Source organism: Polyodon spathula, chromosome 25 (genome assembly GCF_017654505.1).
Source record: "Polyodon spathula isolate WHYD16114869_AA chromosome 25, ASM1765450v1, whole genome shotgun sequence".
NCBI lineage: Eukaryota > Metazoa > Chordata > Actinopteri > Acipenseriformes > Polyodontidae > Polyodon > Polyodon spathula.
Window position 1 is genome coordinate 14,792,330 of NC_054558.1, and position 18,730 is coordinate 14,811,059.

Sequence of the window (18,730 nt, forward strand, 5' to 3'; positions counted from 1 at the left end):
TGTTTACAATGAGTCTTATTGTTGTACTATGTTGTTATATATAACTTACTCTGGGGTAAAACCCTAAATATTTAACGTTGAGAAAATAAATGAAATGCTTGCATGTTTGTAAGGACTATTATGCACTGTTAAAAATACTATGTGGTTTTTATGTGATGTATTATATTTGTAACTATTTAAAGGTTATATATTATAAAAAGAAACCGTACTAAATTATTTAAATAAGGCTGTTAATGTGGACTTGGCTAGCTTTTTAACTGTCTGCCTGACTGTAAGGGTTGGATAAATTGAGAGGACTGACAAGTATGCAAATCAATATTACTTAAAAGAAAATAAATGCTTGTACCTAAAAAACAAAAGAAGGAAAGCTCCGAGTGTTGGGGTAGACGTGTGGCTTGGACGTGTCACCCCGTAACTGATGGTTACATCTGGCACAGATACCTGCTTGGCTTGGTGGCCAAGCGCCTGCTTTCTCTCACTCTCTACAAATGACCCCAATTCTAAAGCAACAAGGAATTCCACATCTCAGTTTTCACTTTGAAAGGTTGTCGTGCGGTCAGAGACCCTTCTAAATAGAATGTGGTCCAATTCTAATGCTGTTTGAAAATTGTACATTTTATTTTATATATTATACATTTAGAAAAAGGGAAATACAACATTTTAAATATATTGATTACAATTAATGTCCTCATTTCTATGCAGTCTACTCTAAAACTGTGAATCAAAGGGTCTGCCTACAGTATGCCCAGAGTAATTGGGCTTACACATGTTTCAAACAATGAGAAACCTGCACTGAATTGCCGGTCATGCATTAAACATGTTTAGTGTATGAATAATGCATGTGTTCCCCCTTTTTCAAATGTAAATGAATTTGTTAGCTTCATTGCATTTTTAAAATCATTTTAGAAAGCATCAGACACTTCGTTGTCCAGTTACCCCACACACCAAATTAAAACCAAGAAACCGAGATAGCAGATAACTCCAGGCATGCCATCGATGACTTTGAACATTCAATCATAAATCACACACACACAGGTACTAAAGACTTTTTTAAAAAAATGTACCCACAAACATAATATACATCCTGGAAATATAAACCTTCACATACAACAGTGCAATATATACACCTACCCCTCATTATACATCTACTATCTATAATATCTACTTGTTGAAGCGGTTTTTATTTTAGCCAGTGAGGTGTTCACTTGTGGCAGCAATGCACTAGCAAAGTCACAGGGCAGTGACGTCAGCTCCCTAGCAACAAGCCTCCTCCTATGCAGCAGGTTTGTGCATTTGAGAAAGGAAAGGAAGACTCGTGAAATTAATTGGAGACTAACTTGATGAGAAGCAATTCCCCTCAGCAGTACGAATTAAAATGGTGTGCTGCTTTTTATACAGAAAATGAGAAAAAGCAGGCTGTGTAGAGGATTTATACTGGACCCCGAAGCCCCCGATAAAACGAGGGAGTGGTTGTACAGTATTTGTTACTAGTCTGTTTGTTTTTCTATGGGTCTCTTGCTATATGACGGCCCTCGATATAATAGCGGATTTATATTGACCCTGACAACCTCGATATATGGAGTGTGTGGTGTGTGTGTGTGTGTGAGAGATGTGAGATAGATATATATATTTTAAACAAGACAAAAAAATTGTGTTTCGGTAGATGTTAAACACTGGTAAAAAAAAAAATCTTAAAGTGAACAACACGTTGCAGTATGAGACTGGGAAGACTAGTCTAGGGTGACTCTCACACTTTGCACGGGTAGAGATTTAAGTGGGATTCCAATCCATAATAGTCTGATACTCTCTATTCACACAGTTGGATTTCCCAAGTACTCGAGATCTCTGAATGTGATGAAGTAACAGAACTCTTTTGTGCTACTCAAGGGCCTTCCCTTAAGAGACAGCCACAATAAAAACCAGGCCAGTATCAGGGGGCTGCCTCAGCCTATACTTGGGGCTAAGAGCACCACTTGCTGTGTTCCAACAGGCTGAGGAGAGTAATTGATGGCAAGGTCATTCACTGCAAGTCTACTTGCTCCTTTCCTTTTTGAAAGGGAACCAGCTTGCAGCTTAAACTTCACTTTAACTTCCCTCACCAGTCTGTCTTATGTCACACTAAAACCACGTTCACACTTGCAGTTTAGGCTGGCCCAGGGCCGGGTGAAATTTAGACCAGCTATTTGATGCAGCCTAAAGTAGGCAATGCCGCCTCAGGGCCGGCCTATCTGTATATGTGAACCCAAAGTAGACCCTGGGCCGGACTTAACGCATCAATGCGGTGATGTAGCTCAAAACACTCCCCTACTAGGTTGAGCGTACTAGATCAAATAATCTCAGTTTTAAGAGGTAGCAACTGGGACGATGGAGAAATTAACCCTTAGTGGTCCATTTATTCAGCACTTGTGAGGCACATCAGGTCCAATTTATTTTTACAGGCGCTGTTAATTTTACACACGCTGTTTTAATCCCCCCCCCCCCCCCAAAGAGTACAACAGAGTTAAAAGGTATTGAATAGCAAACGGACAGCCCTGCATCTCCAGCCAAGCCCCACCCCTTGTTCGTTGTATTTTTCTCATACCTATTTATAGATGTAGATAAATCCTCTCCAGATCACTCGTTTTATCACCAAACTCATCAATAATGCGATCCAAGTCATTATTATATTACTATAACATCTCAAAAAGCTCTGCAAATGTCTGTGATATTCTTTGAGCGCTGGATGCAGAAGCAGCTGTCTCCTTTATGTCAGTGTTATCTCTGATGTGCAAGGGGCTATAAGATACGCCCTTTTGAGTGGAGTTCAGAGAAAAACCTGCAAGTTTTTCTGAGAACTCTCGGAAATACTGAGCAGCAGGCCAGAGATAAACCCACCACGGATCTAGGATTTAATGGGACCTACTGCGATCTCCAGCCCGGAAAATAGCAATGGGGAATGCTATCAGTCATGAATAGCAAGTATTTCTTCATCACACAGCTTTCGTTAAAAGGGTAAAACTTACCATATATATATATTGCACACACACTTCAGATTCTAAATGTAAATCTCAATATTGATAAATAATGCATACGACGTTGCATATTCAGTCACCATTAATATATCTGTATTGTGATTAATGTAATGTACATGTCCTTGTTTGCTGCATTTACACATGATCCAACACGATCGCTTCATTCCACAGTAACCGACTGCACTGTCAACACACGCATTTATCGTATCTTATGCAATGAGTACAGTACCAACAGTGTTGCAAAAAAAATAAGACTGCCATATTTACATTTGCAAATTTCCTAGCTTTAACTCTTATGTTGACTTCCGGGAATGTGGTGTTTACGTCAAGCACTTTGCTGCAATTGAGGCTTCCTTTTCAGCCACATATGTGAATGCACTTAGACCCCCTAAAACCTCAACTGAGAACAGAAAATTGAGGCGGCCCAGAGACGGCCCAAGGCTGCCTCAGTAAGCGTGAACGGGGTCTAACTCACTGAATGGTTTGTAAACATGAAGTAAAATGGAAACAGGAGAAAGCTCTGTATTAGTTAATAATTTAAAACAATATAGCAGTGACAGTGTTAATCTTTACTGGGCAATGTTAAAGAATAGAACTGTGTACCAAACATGAACACAATAATTAAAAGTGCACGTTCCCTTTACAGCTGAAATCTCCAGTAAATTCATGTGAATCTCATACGGAAGTCATATTAGGTCTGAGATCGAGGATATCTATACTTCTTTCAAATGACTGTATTCTGTTTCCCAATACGACCGTTAAACAATCCACATTAAACTGTATCATTCTTTTGCAGTATCCACCTCAAAATAAAATTAAAAACCATAGTGGCTTTGTAAAAGCAGAAGAAAGTGAGGAAATCAGTTATTTCGTTATTTTTGTCTGACAATGACAGTTTAACTGAAGTAAGTCAGGCTTCTGTGGTAAGCAAAGACAGTTAATGGATTCTTGCTTTTAAAAGATCACAATTAATGAAATGACTGCACCTGTAATTAGGTGCACAGGGACAGTGTTTGTTGTGTTGCTATATATACTGCCATAATGAGGTAAGCTGTTTTAAAAGTAGTTTGACTTGAATACAGGCTTTCAATGAAATACCAGATTTTCTTCCCTTCTCTTCATAATGAAGTTAAATGACAACTTTGATTGACAGTGCAGACGAGTGAATGAATGGATTATTTACAGATTCGGAGAAGGTTAAGAAAAATATACCTTAAAAGCCACACAACATATAAATATTCATAGTCTCTGCCCTTTAATATTCCTTCACATTTTTTACTCACTGGACAGCATGCCTTTTGGAATCAATGCTAGCAATGTCATTATTTCAAAAGATCATGTCCCCCCATAGCCAAATTTTACTGAAAAATATAAAAAAATATGTGACATATATTCACAAGTGTCAATAGGTTGCACAGACCCTCGCTGTAATTTACACACAAATGTACCCTCTATGAAGGGCCAAAGAAGCAACTGAATGCTTTCAAACCGAAACAGAGTGGAAGCCTTGTTCTCAGTGACAACATTAATACATAAGATACTGGCCCTCCTCTATCTTAATCAAATAACTCACTTTATCTACCACAACATTTATTTATATTTGTATTTACTATTTCGATTGTACTTTTGTATTAATTTCTAACTGTACATGAATTTCCACAGCAGTAAAGGTGGTGTAGAAACATAAGTGGTAACTTTAATTGTAACAAATATGGTCCCCAGTCTATGGCTACCCAGACCATTACATAACCACCAGTATCTATACAGGTGGAACCAAGCACTCCTGAACATGACCAACACGGAATTATTAATTCACCAGTGGTTACGTGTCCTTGATTCATGCTCAGTGCACCATTGGCATGCTGATTGCTGTTGTCTTTCTGTTCTTGTTAAACACTGCTGGTGTACACCTGCCAACGGAGCCCTCTACAAAGAACATATCTGGAGTCTTTCCCATAACAGAAACTGCAACAGTATCGTGACAAACAGAAACGGCATCAGAATGTATTTTTGAATACATTGCCAGGGACGGCACCCTCGCCACAATAATCAATCATGCATCGTTCTGTCCTTTTACTCAATTACCAAGACATTTGTGCTGCATTCCTACATGTCTTTCCACTTTTGGCCAAATTAAGTATTTTCCACTGATTTCTTATCTCTGTACATTCCAAATTAACATCCCAGTTTACAAAATGAATGCATAATCAACTAGTACGTGGCTCCACATTAATTGAAACGGTTGTCAACAAATGTATTAAGCTTCAGTATTTCTAAATTTAGCAATATTGAGTGTTTTATAGTTATGGATGAGGATAACAACCACCTCTGTATGATGTATACACATTTCAGCTCCCAGCCATTTATTGCTAAGATAGATATCACCATAAGTAAAAGTATTTTTATACTTTATTTTCAGTTTCATAATAATCGGGTTTCTCTTACAATTTTGTCTTTAATCAATTTTGCTTTGCCGCTTGGTTGCTGAACAAGCCAAAACGTGCTTTTTGACAACCTACATTCACGACAGAGCTATGCCTATGTTACTTCTTTTTTCAAACGACCAATAAATAGTTGCCAGCTTTGTTGCAACATAAAATGTTTTTTTTGTTTCGGATGCAGTTACACAGCGCACGCTTCTTTTTTTTTTTAAACAAGAGTTGAATTCGCTGTGGCATCCCGTGCGTACAGATCGGTACAGATCACTTGATTGCGATTCCTGTAATACCTCGGGCTCCTGTAAGCAAACCAGTGAATATGAATGTGGAATAATGGTAGTATACACATATCTGGATTCCTAGCCTTTGTGTGCATGCAAGAAACATACCTCTCCCGTGTACGTACATGTATTTCTAACAAAAACTTACACCCTCTTCCTATGATGTACCCTGTTGCTAAACGTCTTTTTCTACAAAACCACCCCTATTTAGTCTACTCCAGCTCCCAAACTACGAACCGGCATCTCTACAATCGACACCAACTTGAAAAATCAACCAAGAACTGCCTCATGCATGGTCTCCACGTTGTTGCTTTATCACAGAGACCTATATTCTCACATTGACTTTTCCTTTCTGTGTTGATGTCAGTCTGCACTAGCCTCCCGTGTCATTATTCCGGCTGTCGAACCCCGCTCAGGTCGCGCCGGGGTTGTGTTGGTAAGAGTTATCGGTGTGTAAAGCTGCCCTCCTCGCTAGGGCTCTCCTATCAGGCTCCTGTTGTTGTTGTTGTTGTTGTTGTTGTTGTTGTTGTTGTGAGATGGAGGGCGGACCCCCCCGGCGACAGGAGGAGGCCGCAGCCAGACACACCGAGCTCGGCAGGTACCCAAACAAACTCACCTTTGGGGAGCTCCGGGTAACGATAAGTTGGGTGTTCCGTCGAGTGTCCGTGCACTGGTTAGAAATCAATAATAAATAACACAATAAATAAATTATCCGCTCCGACGCTCCTTCACTTAGTCCCTGACCTGATCCTAGCCACCATCGCCGCGTAACTAACAGAGCCTAGGGAACGTGACGCATGACGTAGGGAAGCTAGGGCGAGTCACACGCAAATATGGTGGCGAGCTCATTTGCATATATAAACATCGACAGCGTGTCTCTGTATATTATGTAGGAAAAATAAAGCAATGTAACTGCGAGAAAACATCTCAAATCTAGTGTTTATCACAATAAAATAAGCAGTGATTGTACAGAATATTGATTAACTGCATTTTAAACATAAACACTCTCAAGCGAACTCTGGTGACTTGATGCTGTTTGGTTTTTATAACACTGCTTTTGTGTATTCGATTTAATTGTTAAAGTTTTTCAAAAAAAAAACGCGAAGCTTGTAATCAATTAAATAAAATTATTTAATAAAGCAAAACGCATGGGCTTGGCTAAGATTTATAAACACAACGTAATGGGCGGTGCTATGGACTAACGTGTGTTTACACGTAAAGAGGCGTGGGTATAATTCAAAACAACATACACGTTTACACTGGGCGCCGGAAGTAAACTTTTTGCTGCATCGAAAACGAAAGTAGAGATAGGATACAAATCAATTTCTTCTATTCAGGTAATACAGATCGACATACAGCACTTGATATGTTTGCTTTATTGACTTCATTGTTTATCTTGTTGGTGACTGTGAAATATCATTTTGACCCAAACTCTTTTCGGTTTGGTAGGATTTGAGTACTCTATGCTGTAATATTTTGTTAAATTATACGTAATTTTATGTCTCAGAAAACGTCAGTTGGCTTCTATATGAATGAGGAATGCTATAATAATTCACTGGAATCTAATGATGTGTTTGAAAAAAATATTAGGTATGTTGCCTTAACGAATTAGCCATCGCCATGCAATGTATAATGTTTAGAAAAAAAGAAGGGAGGGCTCCTTTAATCCAGTCCTGGTGCTGGCTTCTTCATATTTCCACTGATGTGGATATTTTGTTAACGTTAAGATTGTAACCAAGTGGCAGATTTGGCAGTAAGCTTACTGTATATTCTACAATTCTTTTTACTGTAGTTGAACTTGAAGCAGTATTTTAAAAAGGTCAGTTGCAACGAACTAAAGTAGCGTACTAACTGAACCTGTGGTTGTGTGGAGGTCGGCACTGACAGTCTCCATGGTAGTTTCAATCGCAATGCATCGAGCGGCTCCATAGTCTGCAGGTTAGGTTTTAAGTTGTTTTATATTGCAACGAACACAACATGTCAGTCGTCTGTCCCGTAGAGCATTGTAAAGCAAGATATAAAGTTAGTCCAGTGATCTTTAGACTAAGACTAGTACTAACGTGTTATTCATGGTAATGCACCCCCTTGATGTGTATTTTGAACATATTAAGCAAAGCGGTTATCAAGTTAAACATATTCTGAACACAAATAGGATGCTGTGTGGTCCAGTGGTTAAAGAAAAAGGCTTGTAACCAGCAGGTCCCCGGTTCAAATCCTGACTCACTGTGTGACTGTGACTGAGCAAGTCACTTAATGTCCTTGTGCCCCGTGAGACTTAAGTGACTGTAGCTGATGCATAGTTTACACACCCTAGTGTCTGTAAGTCGCCTTGGATAAAGGCGTTTGCTAAATAAACAAATAATAATACATTGACGTCATTTCAATTCATCCATTATAACTGCTGATACTTAAAAAAAAAAAAAAAAAAAAAAAAAAACATTTCTGTTAACTATTCTCATCAACAACTATTCACTCAGGTACTGAATGTCCTTGCAATGAGTGTTATAGAAATACTTGAGTTAGTACAGATCTAAGGAGTCAGATTAAAAGTTTGTTACCAGAAGGGATTCAGTTTTTCACAAGTACACACGTCACTAAACAGGAATGTACATGGGCGTCTCCACTGGAAGAGTTGCAGGTGACAGAGCGGGGTGGGTGCACAGGGAGGGAGCGCACACTGTCGCCTCTGGTGAGTCAGGACTGCATGTGTCTACTGTGTCTACCTCACACACACCACCTCTGTGATTGTTCTATGATTTTGAAAAAAAACAATTTCAATAATTTTCAAAGATGCAGATTTTTTCATAAAGGCATTTTACTTCATGTTTAGAAATGGTTTGATCTGTCTGATATGACATTCCACTTTAGGTTATGGCCCAATATCTTTTTTTTTTTTTTGTCATACAATCTTTCATTTCTTGTTTTACCTTGAAGTTTAGTCATGTATAGAATCATGATAGTTCCACCCACTAGTCTAACTTGTTAGGATTAGCAGCTGTGATACACTGTGTAGAGTGCAACCTTCCTCCTCTTATCCCTCCTGCACACCTAATCCCATTGATTCGTGTAAGACGAGTTTCTGTATAAATCCAATTACATTAAGGGCTTATCACTGTTGCTGAAGATCTCTAGTATCTTAGCTAGTTTGTTTTGATGCTGCTTTCCTATGTATTCACTTCATGCAATGAGACAGTGAGACGGGGTGTATGGGAAATGATTAGATATTGATGACGGGGAGCCCTTGGGTTCGTCCTGCTGTTTGTGCTGCAGGTGGTGTTCGATGCTCCCAGCAATGCCTGGACTCATACCCGCAACTGGCGCCCTGGGGACTGGACTGTAACCTGGCCACATCACCCAGGGTCAGCGACATGCAGAGGCACCTCCATCGCAGTGTCTTCATGACCTTCCTCATGATGGCTACTCACAAGGAGTCCAGGGTATGGTGTGTGAGTGTGCCTGTGTGTGAGTGTGCCTCTGTGCCTGTCTGGTTGGTTGTGTGGATTTGTCTAGAAATTTATTTGTGCAGTTTAGCCTGTTATGGTAACACACTGTTGTCATGTGAACACTTCAGATGAGCTAAAGAGACAGAAGATCAATTATATTTTTAATGTAACAACTCGGTTTTGGGATTTAGTTAAAACAAATTGCAACTCTGTCAAAGCGTTCGTTTATTTCTTGTTTTTGTTTTTCAGGAACATTTCATCTCTCCTGCTGTATTTGTAGGGATTATTTACAATAACTTCCTGTTCGACATCCCCAAGATCCTGGACCTGTGTGTGCTGTTTGGAAAAGGGAATGAAACACTTCTGCACAAAATGATTGGTCAGTGGCCACCCGGGGGGTGGGGGGACCCTAATAAATACAGCAGACAATTAAGAAATGTCAAGAGGTGACAGGCTTTCAATACAGTTTTTGTTAAGATAGTATTAAGCGTCCTCATTAAGGGAACATGTGTGGATGCTCTGGGGTTGCCCCTTTGATCCTTTAACTGTACTTTCTTATATATTTCAGAAAACATCTTCACTCAGCAGCCTGGTTACTACAGCGACCTTGATGAGACTGTGCCCACAATACTACAGGTAGACAACAGTGAGACTGGGGAAATGTGACAGGGAACACCCCGCCATTGTGTGCAGTTTGTTATTTTGTATTGTATTTGGTGTGTTATGATTTAAATGTATTGTTTAGTATGAAAAAAACACCATGTTTTGTTAATTATTTAGTTAAAATTCCCCATCCATGCTAAACTCATGCAGAATGTGACCGTCTCCAGATTGATTAATTTACTACTAAACTGGAGATGGTCACATGTATATAAACCCACAGCTTTGGCTGAACGGGGTTGGTTTTGGTTCAGAGGTGGAACGAGAGACATGAGTCCTGAGTGAAGTTAATTACTAGCGAACACAATTGCTATTCGTGATGACTTTAAATCAGCACGTTACTTGTTTCTGTGTTAGTTCACGTTTTGTTGTGTCTTTATTTTGGCCACTATGCCGTTTTGTTTTCTTATTGAAAAGTGTTTTGTTTTATGTTCAAACTTTTTATTTACAATAAACTCGTGCATCATACCCCTGTACTGTGTGTCTCTCTTCCTGTTCTGATGTCACCCACAGAAAGGGTGGGCAATGCACAGCTAATATGATAAGCATCGTTCAAGTGCTGGTTGTGCAAGTAAGAAAGAAAGTATCCCTCTTTGTCTCCTCAGGTGCTGGACACTATCCTGCAGAAGTGTGGGCTGCAGACAGAAGGAGCCTCCTATGGGCAGCCCCTGAAGCTGGGGGCACAGAGTTCTCCTGGACCCATGGACATGAGCGTGAAGGTAACTAGAAACTGTGTTAAGTTCTACTAGTTTAATAAATTGCAGTCAAATCTTTCCAGCCAATAATAGATTTTCTTTTTTTCACTACAAGTGAATGACAGGAACCTTAAATAATCATCATATTAAAAAAATAGACATCTCTTGTGTATCGAGTAATGAAAGAACATCGCAAAATCTGTTTTAATGGTTTAAAAAAAAAACATAACTAGAGAGGTCAGATAGAGGTTTGCATTTCTGCTGTCGTGCTACGTGATCTCGTCAAATCTCAGAAGCTAAACGAGGTTGATCCTTGTATGGGTAAAATTCAGGTGCTGCAGACAGTCGTGTTTGTTTGAAGTCTTCAGAATCTTAAAGGGAGTTGACAACGTTAACTCTAGCTACTTTATTGCAGCACAGAGACAGAACCAGAGGACATAGTTGAGTTGGAAGTAGAGGGTAGGGGTGGTGAGGGTATGGAATGGGTTTCCTAGCCATATTGATATTGAATCACCAGGTTCCTTTAACACCCAACTTGACAAAGTTTTAGGATCAGTTGGCTGCTTGGAACCGAATGAGCATTGATGGGTTGAATGGCCTCCTGTCATTCATACATTTTCTTATGTGTTGAAGGCTCAGTACAGGGGCACTTTTAGATGTTAAGCTGTCTACTTCTCTCTGTCCCCCTGTGCTGTGACTCCCCGTCCCCAGGACTTGGTAGATCTGGTGCTGTACCTGTGTGACACCTACACCACTCTCTACTCCTTCCTGGACATCTTCCCACCCGCCAGCACCACCTTCCAAAAACACAGCTTCCTTCTCCGGTGAGCGGCAGTGCACCGAGCCAAACCACATGCAACCTGGGGACTGCATCTCCGCGGATGTCTCCTGGATAAATCCGGTCACTTACCTACTGAGACATGCATAAACACAACTTTGCATTTAAACAATGCATTTATTATGCACAGAAACGTGCACACACATACCCACGAAGAGCATCCTCATGCCTGCTTGACCCAAGCAAACACACAATCACACATACAGGAAATCTCACACATTCATTCACATGCACTTCCAAAGAGGCATGTATGACACACACACACACTTGTTGTGAATTTGGGTAATACATCAAATCTTACTTGGACATTAGTGGTGCAGCCAGTGAACACATTCTCATTATTTCCAGGCTGGCTTCTTTTTATGAGCTTTGTGTTCCTGAGCTTGAGAATGCGGTGAGGAAGAGAAAGTTTGAAGAGAAAAGGTATGTTATGTAAATGTACCGTGATACATGCAATGGTCTGCATTGTAGGATGCCTATATAAAATGGCATCCTACAATGGCATAGTACCACTTATGATGCACTATAAATATATAAAAATACCATTAATAAATGACATTAAATTCTATAACAGTCACCTAAATGAGGCAGTCACCTGCTTCCATTTTCTAAAAAAAAATATTACAGATTTTTCCAGTACAAGGGAATGACACTGCCTCCACAAAAAAAAAAAAAAGTTTTCAGATCCTTTGGTGTCTGTTAATTGAGGTTTCACTGTACAAATCTAATGTTGCAATATGTCCTATTAAAAAAACAAAAAAAAAAACAATAATCACTCTGATCGACATTGCTGCATCGTGTGTTTCATCAATAGCAGTGTCTTGGTAGTACGCTAAGGGTTGACAGCATGAGCGCAGTGCCCTTCTGCAGATGAGCAAGCATATCCCTCCTCCCTGTGGGTCCCAGTCCCTACATGCTTCTCTAACCTGTCATGCTCCTCCTCTCAGCCTGCAGGAGGACCTGTGGAGGAGGGTCTCTCACTCACACATGAAGATGGTTGAAATAGACCACCTCCTGATCAACCACACCTGTCTGCAGCCCATTCTGGAGAACAAGTGAGAGCAGATTACAACAGCAGCAGGGCATGCATCCAGTCTTGCAGAGCTCTGTGGAGAGCCTTTGTGGCACCAGTGCTGTTAACATATAGAACTTAGACCTCTTCTGCAAAGCAGGTTGGCCCTTTCCAGGGTTATTATGAGCTTGGTCACATGTGAGCTGGTTATATAAACCATATGGTTAATGAAGCTCACAGTAATAGTAGAATGGTTCTGATATTTTTGTATCTGGATCGGTACTATATGGGTTCAGTACAAAGCTGAATTTTCTTTGTTTTGTTTCAGCAGCTCAGAGAATATCCAAGTGTTTGTTGAAGATTTCCTGCAGATCTTCACAGCTCTCCTTCAGGAAAAGAGGTAACAGGTCAAGGAAGTACTGGCTTGATATTTACAGGGTTATGGAAAAAACAACATCTTAAATGTGTTGATAACCTTCACTGAGATCATTTTAGGTTAATGCTGTATACGGACAGTGCACCTATTGTTTTGATGGCCGCCAATTGCAGAATTTGGTTTTCTTTGTACATGGAGATCTTATACAAGTTCATTATTAGTTGTGAACTATTTTCTTACTGGTCTCTACTTTAAAAGCCCCCTGCCTTAGTCTTCTGTCTTTCTATTCATCAGAGTGCCCTGGTGCTACATCACTACCTGCCAGTAGGCAGCAATGCTAACTGCAATGCAGTGACTTACACTAGTATGTTTTACTCAGCACGCATTCAAATATACACATTGCATTTCTGAGTAAACCTGAAACAAAAGCGCAACTCTGTTAATTGTTAATAATTTGTAGTATTAGACTTCATTGTTCAGAAGGCTGAAGGACAGAGTGCGTTAGCGAAGCATCTGCTGCAGTGTTTTGAGTTTTTCAATCAGTCAAAATGTTGAAAACTGCAAAATTGTTCTTCAGATCCGATACGTAATTTATTTTATCAGTGAACATGTTTTCAGCCTTTAAGCATAGTGCTGTGCACTGAACCCCTTATTCAACTATAGCTGCAGTAATTCAACTCGGTTTCACAACATTGAAATTGAAAACATAAACATATTTCAAATTACATTGAAATATGAAACATAAATATGCTTTGGAACACCCATTCCTTGCGGGAGATACAAATGTACAAGAAGCGCAATAGAATAGCTCATCTAGTAAATGCTATGTATGATGCTTTGCTCAGTAATGTGCACAGCCCCCTACCTTACACTCTCTGTCTCTCTCTCTCTTAAGATTTCTTGCGGATTGATGAGCAGTTTCCTGTAGTGGATGATGTCAGCTTGTTACAGCAGGATTCCCCACTCCTGTATTCTTGATCTGCTGATAAAATACTGTCTTCTCAATAGCCAGTATACATGAGTCACGTTTGAAGGTGGACAGTGACAATGAGATAGGGGGGTGTGTCCTTTTCCAGGCAGCCAGGGGGCGGGGTACAGCTTTTGGGCAGTAAATGTACAGCCCCCAGTCGTTCCTAATTTCCTTGTAAATAGACAGCAGTTGGGGTACCACTGTTCTTGTTAGACGTGTAACTCATTTAAATCATTTGAAGACCGTGTGGTTAGACATAAAAAGTTAGCAAGCCGTTTCAGTGGAGTAAAGCTCTAAGCATATACCAGTTAGCTAATGTTTACATTTGAAACCATTATCCCACTGCTTTCCACTTCTTTCACCTATTTCTACTGGAAAATCTTTAACCCTGTACTTCATACATCCTGCAGGGGATTGACTGTGCCTGGGAGAGCCTGGGGGAGGAAGAAGCACAGCCTGCCTCCTATCCGCTCAACCCCGGCTCCAGAGCTGAGCAGCAAGGCGTGCTCTGAGAGAGAGGGGCCTGAGGGAGCCACAGGTGGGACTGAAGCCCAGCAGGAAACCTACAGTGAGGATTATGTGAGTGTTTTAGGACAGCATGTTCTGCGCTTTGTGTTCTGGGACTAGCACAGCTGTTGCCATTCTTTGTTATGGAAGAACAGAAAGATCAACACTGGATAGTTTGTGGTTGCATTGTAGTAGACAATGATAGTCTAAACCAACATCCATTCTAAAATTGCCACTTGATCCCATCTTTCAGGAGTGGTGTGGTGCAATTCAGCTCCATGAATAATGATGCTGTTAACTGTAAAGCATGACTGTTTTGTACATACAGTTACTGTGACTTATACAGAGAGTGTTATGGAGGAGGGAAGCCTCCATAAATGATTACAGTACAACTTCTGTACATTTAAATGTACAATTTACTGCAGTATTAATACTGTAATGGAACCAGGTATAGTGGGCTGGGTAGTGCACTTTGACAACTGGGCAGAAAAGTTACCAGGAGAGAATTTTAATGCAGTAAAGATTGAAATTTGTTCTAGCGTTTACTAGAATAGGCAGGTATTCATAAATAGGCTGCGGGCTGGTTTCAAAGACACTACTTTACATAAGGTAATGTTAGGTAGTCTAAAATTTGTATTAATAAGGGATTAGGTTATGTCTGGCCTAATTCTTGTGTTTTGTTGAACTACCGGTTATATCAAGTTTGGGTGTTGCTGAGCTATGCGGGGTGATGTGTGGAATTGACTGCTGTTCTGTGCTGTACTGAATGAGCTGTGCTGTATTGGTGGTATTGTATTGAATGAGCTGTGCTGTATTGATGGTACTGAGTGAGCTGTGGTACAGTATTGATTAAGCTGTGCTGTATTGGTGGTATTGTATTGAATGAGCTGTGCTGTATTAATGGTATTGAGTGAGCTGTGCTACAGTATTGATTAAGCTGTGCTGTATTGGTGGTATTGTATCGAATGAGCTGTGCTGTATTGATGGTATTGAGTGAGCTGTGCTGCAGTATTGATTAAGCTGTGCTGTATTGGTGGTATTGTATTGAATGAGCTGTATTGCAGGATGCAGGCTGGAGAGGCTGGACCACAGCCTGCCCAGGTGATACACACAACCAAACACACTCGCACAAATATGCATAGTCACACAAACACACACACACACACACACACACACACATACACATACACATACACACACACACACACACACAGACATTCAGATTCACAGTCACACCCAGACACTCACAGACACACAGCAGGGCAGCTGGCAAGTCAGCTTTTCTTCACAGGTGCATTTTTTCCAACCCTGGCTGAACTGGCTGTGAATTTGTGATTTCAGGCTTTTTTGGCTCTGCCGCAATAATGAACAGGGAAAACCATTTGTAATTACCATATTTACTTTTGTTGCCTGTTCTGCAGCTTTATTACTGCAGTAAATATAGTGGTATCCCTGAACAGAATAGTCCACTGGGCGTCTTTGACACATCACACATCTGGAAGGGCAGGAGGTGAGAGCGAGGGAGAGGCTGGGCTATACCACCGTAGCTATGAGAAGGGGAGGGCTGGGCTGTACTACCTAAGTCAGTGTATAAAAAGCCACTTGTCGACAAACGTTTTGTTAATGTCTTAAATGGTGTGTCATCCCGGCCCCTTCCACATTGTTTTGCGTTTGTTTGCAGGCAGGGGGAGAGCGCCCGCGCCCTGGTGAATAACAAGCAGCACGTGGAGGAGCAGAGGGAGCGCTATTGAGCCTACGAGGTGCTGATGGAGGAAGTGCACGTGGGGGAGGGGGAGGAGGGCGGAGCTGCGTTCTACCGTGAAGACTACGATGATGAATAGGATGACACGTACGATGGCGGACAGGTGGGAGCTGCTGGCCTGGAGGCGAGTTCAAACAGCTTCAGCTGGGGCACTGCATTCCACTGCCCAGTGATTCTACAGGCTCTATACTATACTCAACTAGTAAGCAGTACTAATATTTATTTATTTTATTTATTTATTAATTAATTTAGCAAACGCTTTTATCCAAATGGACGTACAGAAAATTAAACAAAATATAAAAGTATATCGCTTACAGGCAATAAAAATGCAAAACAAACACATATAAACAATATAAATATACAAAATAATTATAAATAAAGAAAATACAAAAAGATATATGCGTAGGAATTTACAAATAAAGATTGAATAAGACAGCGAAAAGCAGTAAAAGACTGAACATTCCTGAAGATAATCGGTATGTGGTTCCACCACAGGGGGACGAGGGAAGAGAAGGAGCGGGCATGGGAGGAAGGAGAGTGAAGCGATGACAAGTCGGCCAGTACAGGATAAGCGGAGAGGGCGAGAGGGAATATAAGGAGACATGAGGGATTGGAGATAGGAAGGAGCAGTGGGTCGATATGCAAGAGTAAGGGTCTTAAACAGGATACGAACAGAGATAGGTAACCAGTGGAGAGTGCGAGCAGAGCGGTAGTGTGAGAGTAGCGGGGTAGGGAAAATACCAGACGAGCAACAGAATTTTGAATAAGTTGAAGAGGGTGAATAGCAGAAGTAGGGAGACCAGCGAGGAGAGAGTTACAATATTCAAATCTAGAAAGAACAAGAGTTAAGTAGGTAAAAAAGGTGGATTCTATAGATTATATATAATGTTCAGAAATAGTCAGTCTGAAGGTAAACATTCTTGAATGTGTTTTTTTTTTTTTTTAACAAGAACTCAAACTGTCAGAAGCAATGCCCATATTTTCAGTCATAATGTCATGCAGCATAGAAGCATTTAAAAAAAGTAGTCACATATTGTTGTGTTTACGCAGTGTGTGCGTCTTTCCTGTAGGGCAATGTGAGATCAACAGAGTATGTTTAATACCTGTTAGGCAAGATTTATAACGAGTGTGTTTTATTTTTGTTTGTTTTTGTTGGTGTTCATGTTGGCTTGACTTTAAAATGTGAGCCACACCCACATTGAAACCTTTCAGCAGTAACTATCGCACACTCATTCTAAACTGTATAAACAGATTAAATAAGTTAATAGCAGCTTTGGTCGTTGTTTTGATTAAATAATCGGGACCTGACACAAAGAAGGGTGTGAGAAATACACCCTGAACTCGATTAGAGAGCCACTGAACACTTCCAGACATAAGTTATGCTTTTCTGCTTGTGGCCTTTCAGTATTCCACTCCTGCTAGAACACTGAGGTCTGCTATATCAAGTTTAATTACTAGGACTAGGCCTCCTGTAGCCCTCATGGCTGTCTCACTGCTCAGTACTGCCCCCCACAGGCCCTTCACCGCCCCGCAGGAACTGTATGACGGGAGGGAAGAGGAGGAGCTGAAGGAAGAGAGGGATGATGAAGAGGAGGAAGAGGAGAAGGTACAGATTTACTTTTCACAGATAGGAGAGATGCTACAGAGGTCTGGACTACAGGAACAGCATGTGAAGAGAGAGCGCAGAGCAATACACTAGAGCAGGTTACGTTTCTTATTGTTATGTCATACTGGGAGGCAGACTGCCTTACAAAATTAAATTGTAAATCTCTTTTTTTACACCCATACTAAAAAGGGCTGTTGACTGCATGAGCCATTAACTTAATAAAGCAACCAATAGCTAAAATTACCCTAGTGCAATACATTCATAGGTACCTTTTTCTGTCATATAATAGGAGTTCACTTCCTTCTAGTGGTGCAGGTAATAGGACTCCCCCTGACCCTCAGTTTCCTATGGGCAGCTTAGAATGCAAGTCCCGTAGTGAAATAGTTTGAAAAAGCAAAGTCAACAGAAGTTCATGACTAGTGAGAAAGGCTGCCATCTGTACATGTGGAAGCATCTGCTTTTAACATTGGTGATAGATCCATAAGTTGTAAGCTAACATGGAGCCACAGACAAGTCAGTACAATTGATATCTTTGGTTTGATTTTGTTTTGTGTGGCAGGCACACTGGCTCAGTGAAATTATGGTTCATTACTAAATAACCCATCCTTGTTTCATGAAAGATTAGATGTACTTGTGTGCCAGTTTATCTGTGTTAAAGAACTACTGCTTCAACGCTGAATCAGGATCCGAGCCCTTCTCACCAAATGAATACTCTGACGCATACATGTGGAAAGTAAATCTAGAGATTGTCTTGCTTGTTTTTCAACGGTTTTAAGGGAATTATTTTATTTAAGTTTTCTTTCACATGACACTACAATCTCTGTAAATTGAAAATCCATAATTATAAAATAATAATAAAAAACATTTTATTTAAAGGTGTGTTCTTGCTAAAATAGTTTTGCTATCCTTCTGCAGTGTGGAAGTGCTGATGGAATAGAAAGGGCATAAAAATTATTAGATAAAAATGTGCCTTTCTGCATCTACTCCCACCACACTGCTTACCAAACGAGGAGGACTGTTCAATCCCCATACTGTTAGCTATTGGGTTATTATTATTATTATTTATTTATTTATTTATTTATTTATTTATTTATTTATTTATTGATAAATTTGGAATCGCCAATTATTTTT

General features: G+C 40.3%; 1 protein-coding gene across 8 annotated transcripts; it reads left to right on the forward strand.

The window, feature by feature from the left end:
• Nucleotides 1-6,984: 6,984 nt before the first annotated feature.
• On the forward strand, nt 6,985-18,714 carry LOC121299683 (activating signal cointegrator 1 complex subunit 2-like). 8 transcript variants are annotated; one of them, XM_041227587.1, is made up of 13 exons: nt 6,985-7,067; nt 8,333-8,419; nt 9,001-9,167; nt 9,423-9,552; nt 9,742-9,809; nt 10,439-10,552; nt 11,240-11,352; nt 11,715-11,789; nt 12,314-12,421; nt 12,707-12,778; nt 14,135-14,303; nt 15,913-16,195; nt 17,509-18,714. In XM_041227587.1, exons 2-12 carry the CDS (start codon nt 8,335-8,337, stop codon nt 15,943-15,945), a joined length of 1,134 nt encoding a protein of 377 aa, XP_041083521.1. In that variant the 5' UTR covers nt 6,985-7,067; nt 8,333-8,334; the 3' UTR covers nt 15,946-16,195; nt 17,509-18,714. The 8 variants fall into 8 exon arrangements, with proteins under 8 accessions (XP_041083521.1, XP_041083527.1, XP_041083522.1 ...); XM_041227593.1 differs by lacking the exon at nt 8,333-8,419 and having other exon boundaries at nt 6,987-7,067; XM_041227588.1 differs by lacking the exon at nt 6,985-7,067 and having other exon boundaries at nt 7,082-8,419; nt 15,913-16,096.
• Nucleotides 18,715-18,730: the final 16 nt, after the last annotated feature.

Excerpts from the sequence above, each read along its gene's own strand:
- LOC121299683 (XM_041227587.1), top strand. The coding sequence starts at position 8,335 with ATGTACATGGGCGTCTCCACTGGAAGAGTTGCAGGTGACAGAGCGGGG. Across the intron at positions 9,810-10,438 it reads CTGTGCCCACAATACTACAG|GTGCTGGACACTATCCTGCA; the intron begins GTAGACAACAGT and ends TTGTCTCCTCAG. Across the intron at positions 12,779-14,134 it reads GCTCTCCTTCAGGAAAAGAG|GGGATTGACTGTGCCTGGGA; the intron begins GTAACAGGTCAA and ends TACATCCTGCAG.